Raw genomic sequence first — 21,242 nt, forward strand, 5'->3', positions numbered from 1 at the left:
AGGCTGCTAGATTTTTGTGCAGCCCATGGGCTTGTAATTACCAACACGCTGTTCCGGCATCGGCGCATCCACACAACATCATGGATGCATGCCGGGTCCAAGCAAGAACATCTGCTGGACTACATAGTGATGGACCAGCGAATGCGAGCCCATGTCCTTGACACCAGGACCTACCGTGGAGCTGATCTGCCCTCTGACCATCGACTAGTCATCTGTAAGATGCGCCTGCCATTCTTCCACTCCGGTGGTGGGTGTACACCCAGGACCCCATTCCAACCTAAAGTGGCCTGGTCTCAGTTATCTGATGAAAGTTGCAAGCGAGAATTTCATCATCGCTTGCGGCTGGGATTGGTATCGTCCCCGACTCCTCCTGATGTCGAGGGTAAATGGGCGAGGTTTAGGACTGTGACTCATGCAGCTGCAATGGCTGCTTTGGGTACGCGGTCCAGACCTCCCCAGACACCCTGGATGACAGAGGAGTTGTTCACGATGGTTGAGAAAAAGCGACAGGCCCACTGTCATCGGCTACAGAATCCCACGTCAGAGAATGAGGAGGCTTACCGCAGCCTTCGCTCGGAGGTTCGGAGAGCCGTGAGGCGCTGCAAGGATGGGTGGTGGTCGCGGGTTGCTGAGGAGATGGAGTCTGCCTCAGTGGCCCGTGATCACAAATCTCTATTTAACTCCATCAAAAAAGTAACCTGCAGCGCCACACCTATTACCATCATTAGGGGAAAAAACGGTGATCCAATTTCCGACCCCCAGGAACAGGTTCGCAGATTTGCTGAGCATTTCTGTGAGGTCCTGGGGGAGGGAAAATCCCTCAGCCAGGAAAACACCGTGGCACAAAGTGAGGATGACCCTGCTGAGACTGCGGTGCCTCAAATATTGGATGAAGTCACCCCCTGTGAGTGGCTGGCTGAGGTGCCATCTGCTGAGGAAGTATTGAAGGCGATCCGGAGTCTGAGACCAGGAAAGGCAGCGGGCAGAGATGATCTCCCAAGCGAAATGCTGAGGGAGGGTGGCGTTTGTGCACAGACTGCCCTATATGACATCATAACAACAGTCTGGACCACTGGACGGGTTCCGCAGGATTGGAAGGATGCCCTGGTGGTCCCCCTTTTTAAGAAGGGGGACCGCACAGACTGTAACAACTACAGGGGCATCTCACTCCTCAGTGTGCCGGGAAAGGTCCTGGCAAGGATTATTCAGCATCGCCTTGCCAGGCACGCTGAGGAGAGGCTTGCGGAGCCCCAATGTGGTTTCAGGAAAGGGCGGTCCTGCACAGATGCCATATTTTCTGTCCGTCTGCTACAGCAGAGGTGTAGGGAATTCCAACAAGACCTACATCTCTGCTTTATTGACCTGGTCAAGGCCTATGATACCATCAGTAGGCCTGGGCTCTGGGTCGTTCTTCGTGCTTTTGGAGTACCTGACCCTCTGCTCACGATCATTAAGGACCTTCATGATGGTGAGCGGGCCCGGGTAAAACTACGTGGCCGGGAGTCAGAGCCATTCCCTGTACACCTTGGGGTGCGACAGGGATGTCCTCTGGCTCCCACATTATTTAACATCTATTTTGACCACGTAGTTCGTGAAGCCTTCAATAGCTGTACCGGGGGAATCTCCATATGGTACAGATATAATGGGAGGCTAATCGATGCCCGGGTGCGGTCAAGGGATGGCTCCCTATTGCTCAACCACGTTATGTATGCTGATGACTTGGTAATAGCTGCTCAGTCAGAGGAGGAGTTGGAGACGCTGCTGCTGAGACTGGAGCGTGCCACTAAGAGGTGGGGCCTTACTATCAGCCCCACCAAAACTAAGCACCTGCCTGGGTATTTTGTACCATCGGACACTCCACCCCCACAACTCCCAATCGGTGATGGGGCAGTTGTGGAGAGAGTGGAGAGTTTCCCATACCTGGGCAGTGTGCTTATGACTGGCTCCAGTTTAACAGCAGAGGTCTCACTCCGAATCAGTCGAGCGGCAATATCTTTTCATCGGTTGCGTAACGCTGTGTGGAAGCTACCTGGTCTGTCGCTCCGCACTAAGCTTCAGGTCTTCTCGGCCACGGTCATTCCCTCCCTTCTCTACGCTTGCGAAACGTGGACCCCCCTAATGGAACATCTTCGCCGGTTAGAAACATTTAGGCTGGCCTGCCTACGATCCATCCTGGGTTTAACCAGACTGGATTGTGTGAGGAGCTCACAAATCCTTGAAAGATCTGGGCAGGGTCCCATCGGTGAGCTCCTCCGGCAGGCAAGGCTGCGATGGCTGGGTCATGTAGCCCGCATGCCCAGCCACCGCATGCCGAAACAGCTTTTGTTTGGCCGGATTGAGGGGGCTAAGCGGGTGCGGCACGGGCTAGAGAAGAGATGGAGTGATGTGGTACAGGAGGACGTGGAGCTGAGTGGACTTGCCGATGACTGGTACCAGCGGTGTCAAGATCGGCCTCTGTGGAGGAGGCTCGTGAAGGATGCTACTGGGCAGTTGGAGGCAGTCGCCCTCCAACAACAACGGAGGGCGGAGGAGCGACGCTCACAACAGCGAGCGGAGCGCCGGGTGGCTAAAGCACAGCAGGTTGGCACAGTAGGGGGCACAGGTGGTGCATCAGCCAGTCATCTCAGTCAGTCGACCCGTGGCACCTGGGTCTGCCCCGTGACCTCCTGCCAGCGGGCGTTCGACACTTCACGTGGCCTCAGGGTGCACATAGCCTGGCACAAGCGTCGTGGTGACGTCACCGCCACTTAGTGGCGAATGGCGGTTGTTGTTGTTGTGTACGTGTGTGTGTGTGTGTACGTGTGTATGTGTGTGTACGTGTGTGTGTGTGTACGTGTGTGTGTACGTGTGTGTGTGTACGTGTGTGTGTACGTGTGTGTGTGTGTACGTGTGTGTGTGTGTACGTGTGTGTGTACGTGTGTGTGTACGTGTGTGTACGTGTATGTGTGTACGTGTGTGTACGTGTGTGTGTGTACGTGTCTGTGTGTGTACGTGTGTGTGTGTGTACGTGTGTGTGTACGTGTGTGTACATGTGTGTGTACGTGTGTGTGTACGTGTGTGTGTACGTGTGTGTGTACATGTGTGTGTGTGTACGTGTGTACGTATGTGTGTGTATACGTGTGTGTACGTGTGTGTGTGTGTACACGTGTGTGGGTACGTGTATGTGTGTACGTGTGTGTGTGTCTACGTGTGTGTGTGTATGTGTGTACGTGGCCTCAAGGTGCACATGGCCTGGCACAAGCGTCGTGGTGACGTCACCGCCACTTAGTGGCGAATGGCGGTTGTTGTTGTTGTTGTGTGTGTGTACGTGTGTGTACGTGTGTACGTGTGTACGTGTGTGTGTGTACGTGTGTGTTCGTGTGTACGTGTGTGTGTATGCAGCCTATCGCATAGGATTGCCTAGCGCCGACTGACCGGCTGATGAGACTCAGCACGAGTGTTATATTCTCAAAATAGATGTTCGGTTGACGACCGAAAGTCAATATCAGTTTCGGCCGAAACCAAAACCAGACCCAAAGTAAAAAAAAAAAATTACTTTCGTCCGAAACCGAAATAGGCCATCTGCCAACTTTCGGCGGTCTCTAAACCACACAACAACCGCACAACAACTTCACAACAACCACAACAACTTCACAACAACCACAACAACCGCACAACAACTGCACAACAACTTCACAACAACCACAACAACCGCGCAACAACCACAACAACTTCACAACAACCACAACAACCGCACAACAACCGCACAACAACTTCACAACAACCACAACAACCGCACAACAACCACAACAACCACAACAACCGAAATCGCTGATTCCAAACACGGCGGTTCTGCAGCCTGCTTCCACCGCCAGTCAACAACCGCACAACAACCACAACAACCGCACAACAACCGCACAACCACCACAACAATACCATGACTACATGGTATTGTTGTGGTGGTGGTGGTTGTGTGGCTGATGTTGTAACTGTGGTGGTGGTGGTGGTGTTGGTTGTGGTGGAGTGTTGTAACTGTGATGGTGGTTGTGGTGATGGTGGTTGTTGTGGTGGTTGTTGTAACTGTGGTGGTTGTTGTGGTGGTGGTTGTGTGGCTGATGTTGTAATTGTGGTGGTGGTGTTGGTTGTGGTGGAGTGTTGTAACTGCGATGGTGGTTGTGGTGATGGTGGTTGTTGTTGTTGTTGTGGTGGTTGTTGTTGTGGTGGTTGTTGTAACTGTGGTGGTTGTTGTGGTGGTGGTTGTGTGGCTGATGTTGTAATTGTGGTGGTGGTGGTGGTGGTGTTGGTTGTGGTGGAGTGTTGTAACTGTGATGGTGGTTGTGGTGATGGTGGTTGTTGTGGTGGTTGTTGTAACTGTGGTGGTTGTTGTGGTGGTGGTTGTGTGGCTGATGTTGTAATTGTGGTGGTGGTGTTGGTTGTGGTGGAGTGTTGTAACTGCGATGGTGGTTGTGGTGATGGTGGTTGTTGTTGTTGTTGTGGTGGTGGTTGTTGTTGTGGTGGTTGTTGTAACTGTGGTGGTTGTTGTGGTGGTGGTTGTGTGGCTGATGTTGTAATTGTGGTGGTGGTGTTGGTGTTGGTTGTGGTGGAGTGTTGTAACTGTGATGGTGGTTGTGGTGATGGTGGTTGTTGTTGTTGTTGTGGTGGTGGTTGTTGTTGTGGTGGTTGTTGTAACTGTGGTGGTTGTTGTGGTGGTGGTTGTGTGGCTGATGTTGTAATTGTGGTGGTGGTGGTTGTGGTGGAGTGTTGTAACTGTGATGGTGGTTGTGGTGATGGTGGTTGTTGTGGTGGTTGTTGTAACTGTGGTGGTTGTTGTGGTGGTGGTTGTGTGGCTGATGTTGTAATTGTGGTGGTGGTGGTGGTTGTGGTGGAGTGTTGTAACTGTGATGGTGGTTGTGGTGATGGTTGTTGTTGTGGTGGTTGTTGTAACTGTGGTGGTTGTCGTGGTGGTGGTTGTGTGGCTGATGTTGTAATTGTGGTGGTGGTGGTGTTGGTTGTGGTGGAGTGTTGTAACTGTGATGGTGGTTGTGGTGATGGTGGTTGTTGTTGTTGTTGTGGTGGTGGTTGTTGTTGTGGTGGTTGTTGTAACTGTGGTGGTTGTTGTGGTGGTGGTTGTGTGGCTGATGTTGTAATTGTGGTGGTGGTGTTGGTTGTGGTGGAGTGTTGTAACTGTGATGGTCGTTGTGGTGATGGTGGTTGTTGTTGTTGTTGTGGTTGTTGTAACTGTGGTGGTTGTTGTAACTGTGGTGGTTGTTGTGGTGGTGGTTGTGTGGCTGATGTTGTAATTGTGGTGGTGGTGGTGTTGGTTGTGGTGGAGTGTTGTAACTGTGATGGTGGTTGTGGTGATGGTGGTTGTTGTTGTTGTGGTGGTGGTGGTTGTTGTTGTTGTGGTTGTTGTAACTGTGGTGGTTGTTGTGGTGGTGCTTGTGTGGCTGATGTTGTAATTGTGGTGGTGGTGGTGGTGTTGGTTGTGGTGGAGTGTTGTAACTGTGATGGTCGTTGTGGTGATGGTGGTTGTTGTTGTTGTGGTGGTTGATGTAACTGTGGTGGTTGTTGTAACTGTGGTGGTTGTTGTAACTGTGGTGGTTGTTGTGGTGGTGGTTGTGTGGCTGATGTTGTAATTGTGGTGGTGGTGGTGGTGTTGGTTGTGGTGGAGTGTTGTAACTGTGATGGTGGTTGTGGTGATGGTGGTTGTTGTGGTGGTTGTTGTAACTGTGGTGGTTGTTGTGGTGGTGGTTGTGTGGCTGATGTTGTAATTGTGGTGGTGGTGGTGTTGGTTGTGGTGGAGTGTTGTAACTGCGATGGTGGTTGTGGTGATGGTGGTTGTTGTGGTGGTTGTTGTAACTGTGGTGGTTGTTGTGGTGGTGGTTGTGTGGCTGATGTTGTAATTGTGGTGGTGGTGGTGGTGTTGGTGTTGGTTGTGGTGGAGTGTTGTAACTGTGATGGTGGTTGTGGTGATGGTGGTTGTTGTTGTTGTGGTGGTTGATGTAACTGTGGTGGTTGTTGTAACTGTGGTGGTTGTTGTAACTGTGGTGGTTGTTGTGGTGGTGGTTGTGTGGCTGATGTTGTAATTGTGGTGGTGGTGGTGGTGGTTGTGGTGGAGTGTTGTAACTGTGATGGTGGTTGTGGTGATGGTGGTTGTTGTTATTGTTGTGGTGGTGGTTGTTGTTGTGGTGGTTGTTGTAACTGTGGTGGTTGTTGTAACTGTGGTGGTTGTTGTAACTGTGGTGGTTGTTGTAACTGTGGTGGTTGTGTGGCTGATGTTGTAATTGTGGTGGTGGTGGTGGTTGTGGTGGAGTGTTGTAACTGCGATGGTGGTTGTGGTGATGGTGGTTGTTGTTGTGGTGGTGGTTTTTGTAACTGTGGTGGTTGTTGTAACTGTGGTGGTTGTTGTGGTGGTGATGGTTGTTGTTGTGGTGGTTGTTGTTGTGGTGGTTGTTGTAACTGTGGTGGTTGTTGTAACTGTGGTGGTTGTTGTAACTGTGGTGGTTGTTGTGGTGGTGGTTGTGTGGCTGATGTTGTAATTGTGGTGGTGGTGGTGGTGTTGGTTGTGGTGGAGTGTTGTAACTGTGATGGTGGTTGTGGTGATGGTGGTTGTTGTGGTGGTTGTTGTAACTGTGGTGGTTGTTGTGGTGGTGGTTGTGTGGCTGATGTTGTAATTGTGGTGGTGGTGGTGGTTGTGGTGGAGTGTTGTAACTGTGATGGTGGTTGTGGTGATGGTGGTTGTTGTGGTGGTTGTTGTAACTGTGGTGGTTGTTGTGGTGGTGGTTGTGTGGCTGATGTAATTGTGGTGGTTGTGGTGGTTGTGGTGGAGTGTTGTAACTGTGATGGTGGTTGTGGTGATGGTGGTTGTTGTTGTTGTTGTTGTGGTGGTGGTTGTTGTTGTGGTGGTTGTTGTAACTGTGGTGGTTGTTGTAACTGTGGTGGTTGTGTGGCTGATGTTGTAATTGTGGTGGTGGTGGTGGTTGTGGTGGAGTGTTGTAATGGCGATGGTGGTTGTGGTGATGGTGGTTGTTGTGGTGGTTGATGTAACTGTGGTGGTTGTTGTGGTGGTGGTTGTGTGGCTGATGTTGTAATTGTGGTGGTGGTGGTGTTGGTTGTGGTGGAGTGTTGTAACTGCGATGGTGGTTGTGGTGATGGTGGTTGTTGTTGTTGTTGTTGTGGTGGTGGTGGTTGTTGTTGTGGTGGTTGTTGTAACTGTGGTGGTTGTTGTGGTGGTGGTTGTGTGGCTGATGTTGTAATTGTGGTGGTGGTGGTGGTGGTGTTGGTTGTGGTGGAGTGTTGTAACTGTGATGGTGGTTGTGGTGATGGTGGTTGTTGTTGTTGTGGTGGTGGTTGTTGTTGTGGTGGTTGTTGTAACTGTGGTGGTTGTTGTGGTGGTGGTTGTGTGGCTGATGTTGTAATTGTGGTGGTGGTGGTGGTGGTGTTGGTTGTGGTGGAGTGTTATAACTGTGATGGTGGTTGTGGTGATGGTGGTTGTTGTTGTTGTTGTGGTTGTTGTAACTGTGGTGGTTGTTGTGGTGGTGGTTGTGTGGCTGATGTAATTGTGGTGGTTGTGGTGGATTGTTGTGACTGATGCTAGTTGTGGTGGTTGTGGTGATGGTGGTGGTTGTTGTTGTGGTAGTTGTTGTAACTGTGGTGGTTGTTGTGGTGGTGGTTGTGTGGCTGATGTAATTGTGGTGGTTGTGGTGGATTGTTCTGACTGATGCTGGTTGTGGTGGTTGTGGTGATGGTTGTGATGGTTGTGGTGGTTGTGGTTGTTGTGATGATGGTTGTGGTGGTTGTTGTAGTGGTTGTTGTGGTTGTTGTGATGGTTGTGGCGGTTGTTGTGATGGTTGTGGTTGTTGTTGTGATGGTTGTGGTTGTTGTGATGGTTGTTGTGATGGATGTGGTGGTTGTTATGATGGTTGTGGTGGTTGTTGTGGTTGTGGTTGTTGTTGTGGTTGTTGTGGTGGTGGTTGTTGTGATGGTTGTGGTGGTTGTGGTGGTGGTTGTGGTTGTTGTGGTTGTTGTGGTGGTGGTTGTGGTTGTTGTGGTTGTTGTGGTGGTTGTTGTGATGGTTGTTGTGGTTGTTGTTGTGGTTGTTGTGGTGGTTGTTGTGGTGGTTGTGGGGTTGTTGTGATGGTTGTGGCGGTTGTTGTGATGGTTGTGGTTGTTGTTGTGATGGTTGTGGTTGTTGTGATGGTTGTGGTGGTTGTTGTGATGGTTGTGGTGGTTGTTATGATGGTTGTGGTGGTTGTTGTGGTTGTTGTTGTGGTTGTTGTGGTGGTTGTTGTGGTGGTTGTTGTGATGGTGGTGGTGGTTGTGGTTGTTGTGGTTGTTGTGGTGGTTGTTGTGGTGGTTGTGGTTGTTGTGGTGGTTGTGGTTGTTGTGGTTGTTGTGGTGGTTGTTGTGATGGTTGTGGTGGTTGTTGTGATGGTTGTGGTGGTTGTTATGATGGTTGTGGTGGTTATTGTGGTGGTTGTGGTGGTTGTTGTGATGGTTGTGGTGGTTGTTGTGGTTGTGGTGGTTGTTGTGGTTGTTGTGGTGGTTGTTGTGGTTGTTGTGGTGGTTGTTGTGATGGTTGTGGTGGTTGTTATGATGGTTGTGGTGGTTGTTGTGGTGGTTGTGGTGGTTGTTATGATGGTTGTGGTGGTTGTTGTGGTGGTTGTTGTGGTTGTTGTGATGGTTGTGGCGGTTGTTGTGATGGTTGTGGTTGTTGTTGTGATGGTTGTGGTTGTTGTGATGGTTGTTGTGATGGATGTGGTGGTTGTTATGATGGTTGTGGTGGTTGTTGTGGTTGTGGTTGTTGTTGTGGTTGTTGTGGTGGTTGTTGTGGTGGTTGTTGTGGTGGTTGTTGTGATGGTTGTGGTGGTTGTGGTGGTGGTTGTGGTTGTTGTGGTTGTTGTGGTGGTGGTTGTGGTTGTTGTGGTTGTTGTGGTGGTTGTTGTGATGGTTGTTGTGGTTGTTGTTGTGGTTGTTGTGGTGGTTGTTGTGGTGGTTGTGGGGTTGTTGTAATGGTTGTGGCGGTTGTTGTGATGGTTGTGGTTGTTGTTGTGATGGTTGTGGTTGTTGTGATGGTTGTGGTGGTTGTTGTGATGGTTGTGGTGGTTGTTATGATGGTTGTGGTGGTTGTTGTGGTTGTTGTTGTGGTTGTTGTGGTGGTTGTTGTGGTGGTTGTTGTGATGGTTGTGGTGGTTGTGGTGGTGGTTGTGGTTGTTGTGGTTGTTGTGGTGGTTGTTGTGGTGGTTGTGGTTGTTGTGGTTGTTGTGGTGGTTGTGGTGGTGGTTGTGGTTGTTGTGGTTGTTGTGGTGGTTGTTGTGATGGTTGTGGTGGTTGTTGTGATGGTTGTGGTGGTTGTTATGATGGTTGTGGTGGTTATTGTGGTGGTTGTGGTGGTTGTTGTGATGGTTGTGGTGGTTGTTGTGGTTGTGGTGGTTGTTGTGGTTGTTGTGGTGGTTGTTGTGGTTGTTGTGGTGGTTGTTGTGATGGTTGTGGTGGTTGTTATGATGGTTGTGGTGGTTGTTGTGGTGGTTGTGGTGGTTGTTATGATGGTTGTGGTGGTTGTTGTGGTGGTTGTTGTGGTGGTTGTTGTGGTTGTGATGGTGGTTGTTGTGGTTGTGGTGGTTGTGGTGGTGGTGGTTGCCACCTCTGCCCAGGTGGAGACACAGCAGGGCTTGTGCCAGGATCATCTGTCCACACCGTAGCATGCAGCCCCAGCCGACATCCGTTGATGGGCCGGTCCCTCCTGAGACACGGGGACACACGGAGACACACATGGAGACACACGGAGACACACATGGAGACACACGGGGACACACAGAGACACACGTGGAGACACACATGGAGACACACGGGGACACACACAGAGAGACACACAGAGACACACGGGGAGACACAGAGAGACACACACAGAGACACACAGAGAGACACACGGGGACACACACAGAGAGACACACAGAGACACACATGGAGACACACGGGGACACACATAGACACACACAGAGACACAGAGACACACACGGAGACACACATGGAGACACACGGGGACACACACAGAGAGACACAGAGAGAGACACGGGGAGACACACACAGAGAGACACACATGGAGACACACGGGGACACACACAGAGAGACACACACAGAGACACACAGAGAGACACACGGGGACACACACAGAGAGACACACAGAGACACACATGGAGACACACGGGGACACACATAGACACACACAGAGACACAGAGACACACACGGAGACACACACAGAGACACACACAGAGACACACACAGAGACACACACAGAGACACACGGAGACACACGGGGACACACACAGAGAGACACACAGAGACACACGGGGAGACACACAGAGAGACACACACAGAGACACACAGAGAGACACACGGGGACACACACAGAGAGACACACAGAGACACACATGGAGACACACGGGGACACACATAGACACACACAGAGACACAGAGACACACACGGAGACACACATGGAGACACACGGGGACACACACAGAGAGACACAGAGAGAGACACGGGGAGACACACACAGAGAGACACACATGGAGACACACGGGGACACACACAGAGAGACACACACAGAGACACACAGAGAGACACACGGGGACACACACAGAGAGACACACAGAGAGACACACAGAGACACACGGGGAGACACACACAGAGAGACACACAGAGAGACACACATGGAGACACACAGAGACACACAGAGACACACACAGAGACACATACAGAGACACACGGAGACACACACAGAGACACACACAGAGAGACACACAGAGAGACACACAGAGACACACGGAGAGACACGGAGAGACACGGAGACACACACACAGAGACACACAGAGACACACAGAGACACACAGAGACACACGGAGACACACACACAGAGACACACAGAGATACACAGAGACACACGGGGATACGGAGACACACGGAGACACACGGGAACACACACAGAGAGACACACAGAGAGACACACAGAGACACACGGGGAGACACACACAGAGAGACACACAGAGACACACAGAGACACACGGGGATACGGAGACACACGGGGACACACGGGGACACACGGAGACACACACAGAGACACACGGAGACACACACGGAGACACGGAGACACACAGAGACACACACAGAGACACACGGAGAGACACGGAGACACACGGGGACACACACGGAGACACACGGAGACACACGGAGACACACACAGAGACACACACAGAGACACACGGGGACACACGGAGACACACACGGAGACACACACAGAGACACACACGGAGACACACACGGAGACACACACAGAGACACACACGGAGACACATGGATACACGGAGACACACACAGAGACACACAGAGACACACACAGAGACACACACAGAGACACACGGAGAGACACGGAGACACACACACAGAGACACACATGGAGACACACACGGGGACACACACGGGGACACACGGAGACACACACGGAGACACACACAGAGACACATACGGAGACACACGGGGACACGGAGACACACACACAGAGACACATAGAGACACACACAGACACACAGAGAGACACACCCAGAGACACACAAGGAGACACACACGGAGACACACGGGGACACGGAGACACACATGGAGACACACACAGAGAGACACACACGGAGACACACGGGGACACGGAGACACACACAGAGACACACAGAGAGACACACACAGAGAGACACACACGGAGACACACACAAAGACACACACAGAGACAGACACAGAGACACACACGGAGACACGGAGACACACACGGAGACACACAAAGAGACACACACGGAGACACGGAGACACACACGGAGACACACGGAGACACACACAGAGACACACACGGAGACACGGAGACACACACAGAGACAAACGGAGACACACGGAGACACAGAGAGACACACACAGAGACACACACAGAGACACACGGAGAGACACGGAGACACACGGAGACACACACGGAGACACACACAGAGACACACACGGAGACACACACGGAGACACACACAGAGACACACACGGAGACACATGGATACACGGAGACACACACAGAGACACACAGAGACACACACAGAGACACACACAGAGACACACGGAGAGACACGGAGACACACACACAGAGACACACATGGAGACACACACGGGGACACACACGGGGACACACGGAGACACACACGGAGACACACACAGAGACACATACGGAGACACACGGGGACACGGAGACACACACACAGAGACACATAGAGACACACACAGACACACAGAGAGACACACCCAGAGACACACAAGGAGACACACACGGAGACACACGGGGACACGGAGACACACATGGAGACACACACAGAGAGACACACACGGAGACACACGGGGACACGGAGACACACACAGAGACACACAGAGAGACACACACAGAGAGACACACACGGAGACACACACAAAGACACACACAGAGACAGACACAGAGACACACACGGAGACACGGAGACACACACGGAGACACACAAAGAGACACACACGGAGACACGGAGACACACACGGAGACACACGGAGACACACACAGAGACACACACGGAGACACGGAGACACACACAGAGACAAACGGAGACACACGGAGACACAGAGAGACACACACAGAGACACACACAGAGACACACACAGAGACACACAGAGAGACACACACAGAGAGACACACACGGAGACACACACAAAGACACACAGAGAGACACACACACAGAGACACACACGGAGACACGGAGACACACACGGAGACACACAAAGAGACACACACGGAAGACACGGAGACACACACGGAGACACACGGAGACACACACAGAGACACACACGGAGAAACGGAGACACACACAGAGACAAACGGAGACACACGGAGACACAGAGAGACAAACACAGAGACACACGGACATACACGGAGACACACCAACACATGGCATACAGCCCACATCCACAGCCGAGGATGAGCCACTCTCTGTGCTGGACACGGGGACACACAGAGAGAGACAGGGACAGCCACGGGGGACAAAGACACACGGAGAGACACATGGGGACACACAGAGACACGGGGACACACAGAGAGACACGGGGCCACACAGAGAGACAGAGGGAGACACAGAGAGACACGGGGACACAGAGAGACACGGGGCCACACAGAGAGACAGAGGGAGACACAGAGAGACACGGGGACACACAGAGAGACACAGGGAGACTCACGGAGAGACACGGGGACACAGAGAGACACGGGGACACACAGAGAGACACGGGGACACAGAGAGAGACACGGGGACACACAGAGAGACACGGGGACACAGAGAGACACGAGGACACACAGAGAGACACGAGGACACACAGAGAGACACGGGGACACAGAGAGACACGGGGACACACAGAGAGACAGAGGGAGACACACGGAGAGACACGGAGACACAGAGAGACACGGGGACACACAGAGAGACACGGAGACACAGAGAGAGACACGGGGACACAGAGAGACACGGGGACACAGAGAGAGACACGGGGACACACGGAGAGACACACGGTGACACACAGAGAGACACGGGGACACACAGAGAGACACGGGGACACACAGAGAGACACGGGGACACAGAGAGAGACACGGGGACACACAGAGAAACACGGGGACACACAGAGAGACACGAGGACACACAGAGAGACACGGGGACACAGAGAGACACGGGGACACACAGAGAGACACGAGGACACACAGAGAGACACGGGGACACACAGAGAGACACGGGGACACACAGAGAGACACGGGGACACACAGAGAGACAGAGGGAGACACACGGCGAGACACGGGGACACACAGAGAGACACGGGGACACAGAGAGAGACAAGGACACACAGAGAGACACGGGGACACACAGAGAGAAACGGGGACACACAGAGAGACACGAGGACACACAGAGAGACACGAGGACACACAGAGAGACACGGGGACACAGAGACAAGGGGACACAGAGAGAGACACGGGGACACACAGAGAGACACGGGGACACACAGAGACACGGGGACACAGAGAGACACGGAGACACACAGAGAGACACGAGGACACACAGAGAGACACGAGGACACACAGAGAGACACAGGGACACAGAGAGACACGGGGACACACAGAGACACGGGGACACACAGAGAGACACGGAGACACACAGAGACACGGGGACACACAGAGAGACACGGGGACACACAGAGAGACACGGCGACACACAGAGAGACACAGGGACACAGAGAGACACGGGGACACACAGAGAGACACGGGGACACACAGAGAGACACGGGGATACAGAGAGACACGGGGACACACAGAGAGACACGGGGACACACAGAGAGACACGGAGACACACAGAGAGACACAGGGACACACAGAGAGACACGGAGACACACAGAGAGACACGGAGACACACAGAGAGACACGAGGACACACAGAGAGACACGAGGACACACAGAGAGACACAGGGACACAGAGAGACACGGGGACACACAGAGAGACACGGGGACACAGAGAGACAGAGGGTGACACACAGAGAGACACGGGGACACACAGAGAGACACGGGGACACACAGAGAGACACGAGGACACAGAGAGACACGAGGACACAGAGAGACACGGGGACACACAGAGAGACACGGGGACACACAGAGAGACACGGGGACACACAGAGAGACACGAGGACACACAGAGAGACACAGAGACACACAGAGAGACACGGAGACACACAGAGAGACACGAGGACACACAGAGAGACACGGGGACACACAGAGAGACACGAGGACACACAGAGAGACACGGGGACACACAGAGAGACACGAGGACACACAGAGAGACACAGGGAGACTCACGGAGAGACACGGGGACACACAGAGAGAGACACGGGGACACACAGAGAGACACGGGGACACACAGAGAGACACGGAGACACACAGAGAGACACGGGGACACACAGAGAGACACGGGGACACAGAGAGATACACGGGGACACACAGAGAGACACGGGGACACACAGAGAGACACGGGGACACACAGAGAGACACGAGGACACACAGAGAGACACGAGGACACACAGAGAGACACGGGGACACACAGAGAGACACGGGGACACAGAGAGAGACACAGGGACACAGAGAGAGACACGGGGACACACAGAGAGACACGGGGACACAGAGAGACACGGGGACACAGAGAGACACGGGGACACACACAGAGAGACACGGGGACACAGAGAGACACGGGGACACAGAGAGAGACACGAGGACACACAGAGAGACACGGGGACACACAGAGAGACACGGGGACACACAGAGAGACACGGGGACACACAGAGACACGGGGACACATAGAGAGACACGGGGACACACAGAGAGACACGGGGACACACAGAGAGACACGGGGACACAGAGAGAGACACGAGGACACACAGAGAGACACGGGGACACACAGAGAGACACGGGGACACACAGAGACACGGGGACACACAGAGAGACACGGGGACACACAGAGAGACACGGGGACACACAGAGAGACACGAGGACACACAGAGAGACACGAGGACACACTGAGACACGGGGACATACAGAGACACAGGGAGACACAGAGAGACACGGGGACACACAGAGAGACAGAGGGAGACACACAGAGAGACACGGGGAGACACACAGAGAGACACGGAGACACACGGAGAGACACGGGGACACACAGAGAGACACAGGGAGACACACAGAGAGACACAGGGACACAGAGAGAGACACGGGGACACACAGAGAGACACGAGGACACACAGAGAGACACAGGGACAGCCACGGGGGACAAAGACACACAGAGAGACACAGGGAGACACACAGAGAGACACGAGGACACACAGAGACACGGGGACACACAGAGAGACACGAGGACACACAGAGACACGGGGACACACAGAGAGACACGGAGACACACAGAGAGACACGAGGACACACAGAGAGACACGAGGACACACAGAGACACGGGGACACACAGAGAGACACGGAGACACACAGAGAGACACGAGGACACACAGAGAGACACTCATCCACCCACATTACCGATCGCTGGTACCAATGCGTCGGTAAGCGAACCTCATGTCTGGAATCACTCACCCACCTCGCTCACTCACCCAGTCACTCGCTCACCTACTTACTCACCCACCCACTTACTCACCCACCCACTCACCCACTTACTCACCCACCCACTTACTCACCCACCCACTTACTCACCCAGCCACTCACCCACCTCACTCACCCACTCACCCACCTACTCACCCACCTCGCTCACTCACCCAGTCACTCGCTCACCTACTTACTCACCCAACCACTCACCCACTTACTCACCCACCCACTTACTCACCCACCCACCTCGCTCACTCACCCAGTCACTCGCTCACCCGCTCACCCACCTACTCAAGCACCTCGCTCACTCAACCAGTCACTCGCCCATCCACTTACTCACCCACCCACTCACCCAGTCACTCGCTCACTCACTCACTCAGCCACCTACTCACCCACCTCGCTCACTCACCCAGTCACTCGCTCACCCACCCACTCACCCACTCACCCACCCACTTACTCACCCACCCACTCACCCAGTCACTCGCTCACCCACTCACCCACCTACTCACGCACCTCGCTCACTCACCCAGTCACTCGCTCACCCACTTACTCATCCACCCACCCATTCACCCACTCACCTAGTTACTCGCTCACTCACTCACCCACCTACTCACGCACCTCGCTCACTCACCCAGTCACTCGCTCACCCACTTACTCACCCACCCACTCACCCACTTACTCACCCACCCACTTACTCACCCACCCACTTACTCACCCACCCACTCACCCAGTCACTTGCTCACCCACTCACCCACCTACTCACGCACCTCGCTCACTCACCCATTCACCCGCTCACCAACTTACTCACCCACCCACCCACCCACTCACCCACTCACCTAGTCACTCGCTCACCCACTCACCCACCTACTCACGCACCTTGCTCACTCACCCATTCACCCGCTCACCAACTTACTCAACCACCCACCCACTCACCCACTCACCCAGTCACTCGCTCACCCACTCACCCACCTACTCACCCACCTCGCTCACTCAACCAGTGACTCGCTCACCCACTTACTCACCCACCCACCCACCTACCCGCCCACTCACCCGCCCGCTCACTCACCTACTCACGCACCTCGCTCACTCACCCAGTCACTCGCTCACCCACTCACCCACCTACTCACTCACCTCGCTCACTCAACCAGTCACCCGCTCGCCCACTTATTCACCCACTCACCCACCCGCCCACCCGCCCACTCACTCACCTACTCACGCACCTCGCTCACTCACCCAGTCACTCGCTCACCCACTCACCCACCTACTCACCCACCTTGCTCACTCACCCAGTCACTCGCTCGCCCACTTACTCACCCACCCACCCACTCACCCAGTCACTCGCTCACCCACTCACCCACCTACTCACCCACCTCGTTCACTCACTCAGTCACTCGCTCACCCACTTACTCACTCACCCACTCACCTAGTCACTCGCTCACTCACTCACCCACCTACTCACCCACCTCGATCACTCAACCAGTCACTCGCTCATCCACTCACCCACCTACTCACGCACCTCGCTCACTCACCCAGTCACTCGCTCGCCCACTTACTCACCCACCCACCCACCCAGTCACTCGCTCATCCACTCACTCACCTACTCACCCACCTCGCTCACTCACCCAGTCAATCGCTCACCCACTTACTCACCTACCCACTCACTCGCTCACCCACTCACCCACTCACTCACCCACCTCGCTCACTCACCCAGTCACTCGCTCGCCCACTTACTCACCCACCCACCCAGTCACTTACTCACTCGCTCACCCACTCACCCACCTACTCACCCACCTCGCTCACTCACCCATTCACCCGCTCACCAACTTACTCAACCACCCACCCACTCACCCACTCACCCAGTCACTCGCTCACCCACTCACCCACCTACTCACCCACCTCGCTCACTCAACCAGTGACTCGCTCACCCACTTACTCACCCACCCACCCACCTACCCGCCCACTCACCCGCCCGCTCACTCACCTACTCACGCACCTCGCTCACTCACCCAGTCACTCGCTCACCCACTCACCCACCTACTCACTCACCTCGCTCACTCAACCAGTCACCCGCTCGCCCACTTATTCACCCACTCACCCACCCGCCCACCCGCCCACTCACTCACCTACTCACGCACCTCGCTCACTCACCCAGTCACTCGCTCACCCACTCACCCACCTACTCACCCACCTTGCTCACTCACCCAGTCACTCGCTCGCCCACTTACTCACCCACCCACCCACTCACCCAGTCACTCGCTCACCCACTCACCCACCTACTCACCCACCTCGTTCACTCACTCAGTCACTCGCTCACCCACTTACTCACTCACCCACTCACCTAGTCACTCGCTCACTCACTCACCCACCTACTCACCCACCTCGATCACTCAACCAGTCACTCGCTCATCCACTCACCCACCTACTCACGCACCTCGCTCACTCACCCAGTCACTCGCTCGCCCACTTACTCACCCACCCACCCACCCAGTCACTCGCTCATCCACTCACTCACCTACTCACCCACCTCGCTCACTCACCCAGTCAATCGCTCACCCACTTACTCACCTACCCACTCACTCGCTCACCCACTCACCCACTCACTCACCCACCTCGCTCACTCACCCAGTCACTCGCTCGCCCACTTACTCACCCACCCACCCAGTCACTTACTCACTCGCTCACCCACTCACCCACCTACTCACCCACCTCGCTCACTCACCCAGTCACTCGCTCACCCATTTACTCATCCACCCGCTCACTCACCTACTCACTCACCCAGTCACTCACTCACTCACCCACCCACCCGCCCACCCGCCCACCCACCCACCCGCCCACCCACCCACCCACTTACTCACCCACTCACCCACCCACCCACCCACTCACCCACCCACCAACCCGCCCACCCGCCCACCCGCCCACCCGCCCACTCACCCGCCCACCCACCCACCCGCCCACTCACTCACCCCATGACCCCATGACCCCCCCCGGTGCGTGCATTACCGATCGCTGGAAAGTTCCGTCTGTACGTGAACCAGAGCCGGGACCTCACGTCGTCCAGAATCGCATCTTTGTCTGCAGATACACACAGAGGGTGAGCAGAGGGTGAGCAGAGGGTGAGCAGAGGGGTGAGCAGAGGGTGAGCAGGGGGTGAGCAGAGGGTGAGCAGAGGGTGAGCTACAGTGATACCTGTGTGAGTAGTAGTGGTGGTGATACCTGTGTGAGCAGTACTGGTAGTGGTGGTAGTGGTACCTGTGTGAGTAGTAGTAGTAGTGGTACCTGTGTGAGTAGTAGTAGTGGTGGTACCTGTGTGAGTAGTAGTAGTAGTGGTACCTGTGTGAGTAGTAGTAGTAGTGGTGATACCTGTGTGAGTAGTAGTGGTGGTGATACCTGTGTGAGCAGTACTGGTAGTGGTGGTAGTGGTACCTGTGTGAGTAGTAGTAGTAGTGGTACCTGTGTGAGTAGTAGTAGTGGTACCTGTGTGAGTAGTAGTAGTAGTGGTGGTACCTGTGTGAGTAGTAGTAGTAGTGGTGGTACCTGTGTGAGTAGTAGTAGTAGTACCTGTGTGAGTAGTAGTAGTGGTAGTGGTGATGGTACCTGTGTGAGTAGTAGTAGTGGTATTAGTGGTGGTACCTGTGTGAGTAGTAGTAGTGGTATTAGTGGTGGTACCTGTGTGAGTAGTAGTAGTGGTAGTAGTGGTGGTACCTGTGTGAGTAGTAGTAGTGGTAATAGTGGTGGTACCTGTGTGAGTAGTAGTAGTAGTAGTGGTGGTACCTGTGTGAGTACTAGCAGTAGTAGTGGTACCTGTGTGAGTAGTAGTGGTTCCTGTGTGAGTAGTAGTAGTAGTGGTACCTGTGTGAGTAGTAGTAGTAGTGGTACCTGTGTGAGTAGTAGTAGTGGTGGTACCTGTGTGAGTAGTAGTAGTGGTACCTGTGTGAGTAGTAGTAGTAGTGGTGATACCTGTGTGAGTAGTAGTAGTAGTGGTACCTGTGTGAGTAGTAGTAGTGGTACCTGTGTGAGTAGTAGTAGTAGTGGTACCTGTGTGAGTAGTAGTAGTAGTGGTGGTACCTGTGTGAGTAGTAGTAGTAGTGGTGGTACCTGTGTGAGTAGTAGTAGTAGTGGTACCTGTGTGAGTAGTAGTAGTAGTGGTACCTGTGTGAGTAGTAGTAGTAGTGGTACCTGTGTGAGTAGTAGTAGTAGTGGTGGTACCTGTGTGAGTACTAGTAGTAGTGGTACCTGTGTGAGTAGTAGTAGTAGTGGTGGTACCTGTGTGAGTAGTAGTAGTGGTACCTGTGTGAGTAGTAGTGGTGGTACCTGTGTGAGTAGTAGTAGTGGTGGTACCTGTGTGAGTAGTAGTAGTGGTACCTGTGTGAGTAGTAGTAGTGGTACCTGTGTGAGTAGTAGTAGTAGTGGTGGTACCTGTGTGAGTAGTAGTAGTAGTGGTACCTGTGTGAGTAGTAGTAGTGGTGGTACCTGTGTGAGTAGTAGTAGTAGTAGTGGTACCTGTGTAAGTAGTAGTAGTAGTGGTACCTGTGTAAGTAGTAGTAGTAGTGGTACCTGTGTGAGTAGTAGTAGTGGTACCTGTGTGAGTAGTAGTAGTAGTGGTACCTGTGTGAGTAGTAGTAGTGGTACCTGTGTGAGTAGTAGTAGTAGTAGTGGTACCTGTGTGAGTAGTAGTAGTAGTGGTGGTACCTGTGTGAGTAGTAGTAGTAGTGGTGGTACCTGTGAGTGTGCTGTACTGACGACCCAGGATCCACACCGGTTCCTCTGAATCGGGAAAGTCCTCCACGTCCAGCAGCAGGAGAGCATCATACGTCATCGTCGCTACACACAGACAAAGGTCCCCCGTGTAGCCTCAACAGACTGCTGGGGCAAGTGATGTTAGTAGCGAGTAGCAGCAGCTACCTATGCAGGTAGACACAGACAAAGATCCCCCGTGTAGTCTCAACAGAGTGTAGGGGCAAGTGGTGTTAGTAGCGAGTAGCAGCAGCTATGAAGGTAGACACAGACAAAGATCCCCCGTGTAGCCTCTATAGGCTGTAGGGGCAAGTGCCGTTAGTA

The 21,242-nt window shown here is 53.6% G+C and overlaps 1 protein-coding gene across 1 annotated transcript in view; it reads right to left on the minus strand.

The window, feature by feature from the left end:
* Positions 1 to 21,242, minus strand: part of LOC142922596 (cysteine protease ATG4B-like) — a 53,647-nt gene that overhangs the window by 26,475 nt on the left and 5,930 nt on the right. Inside the window, exons 2-4 of the mRNA XM_076063415.1 lie at positions 20,904 to 21,005; positions 19,185 to 19,256; positions 9,623 to 9,721 (exon numbers count right to left, since the gene is read on the minus strand). Of these exons, the coding sequence (XP_075919530.1) occupies positions 9,623 to 9,721; positions 19,185 to 19,256; positions 20,904 to 21,005 (273 nt within the window). The remainder of the gene's footprint in view (positions 1 to 9,622; positions 9,722 to 19,184; positions 19,257 to 20,903; positions 21,006 to 21,242) is intronic.

The sequence above is a fragment of the Petromyzon marinus genome, unplaced genomic scaffold (genome assembly GCF_048934315.1).
Source record: "Petromyzon marinus isolate PM22_M1 ecotype Great Lakes invasive population unplaced genomic scaffold, UKy_Petmar_22M1.pri1.0 PM_Scaffold_113, whole genome shotgun sequence".
Classification (NCBI taxonomy): Eukaryota; Metazoa; Chordata; class Hyperoartia; order Petromyzontiformes; family Petromyzontidae; genus Petromyzon; species Petromyzon marinus.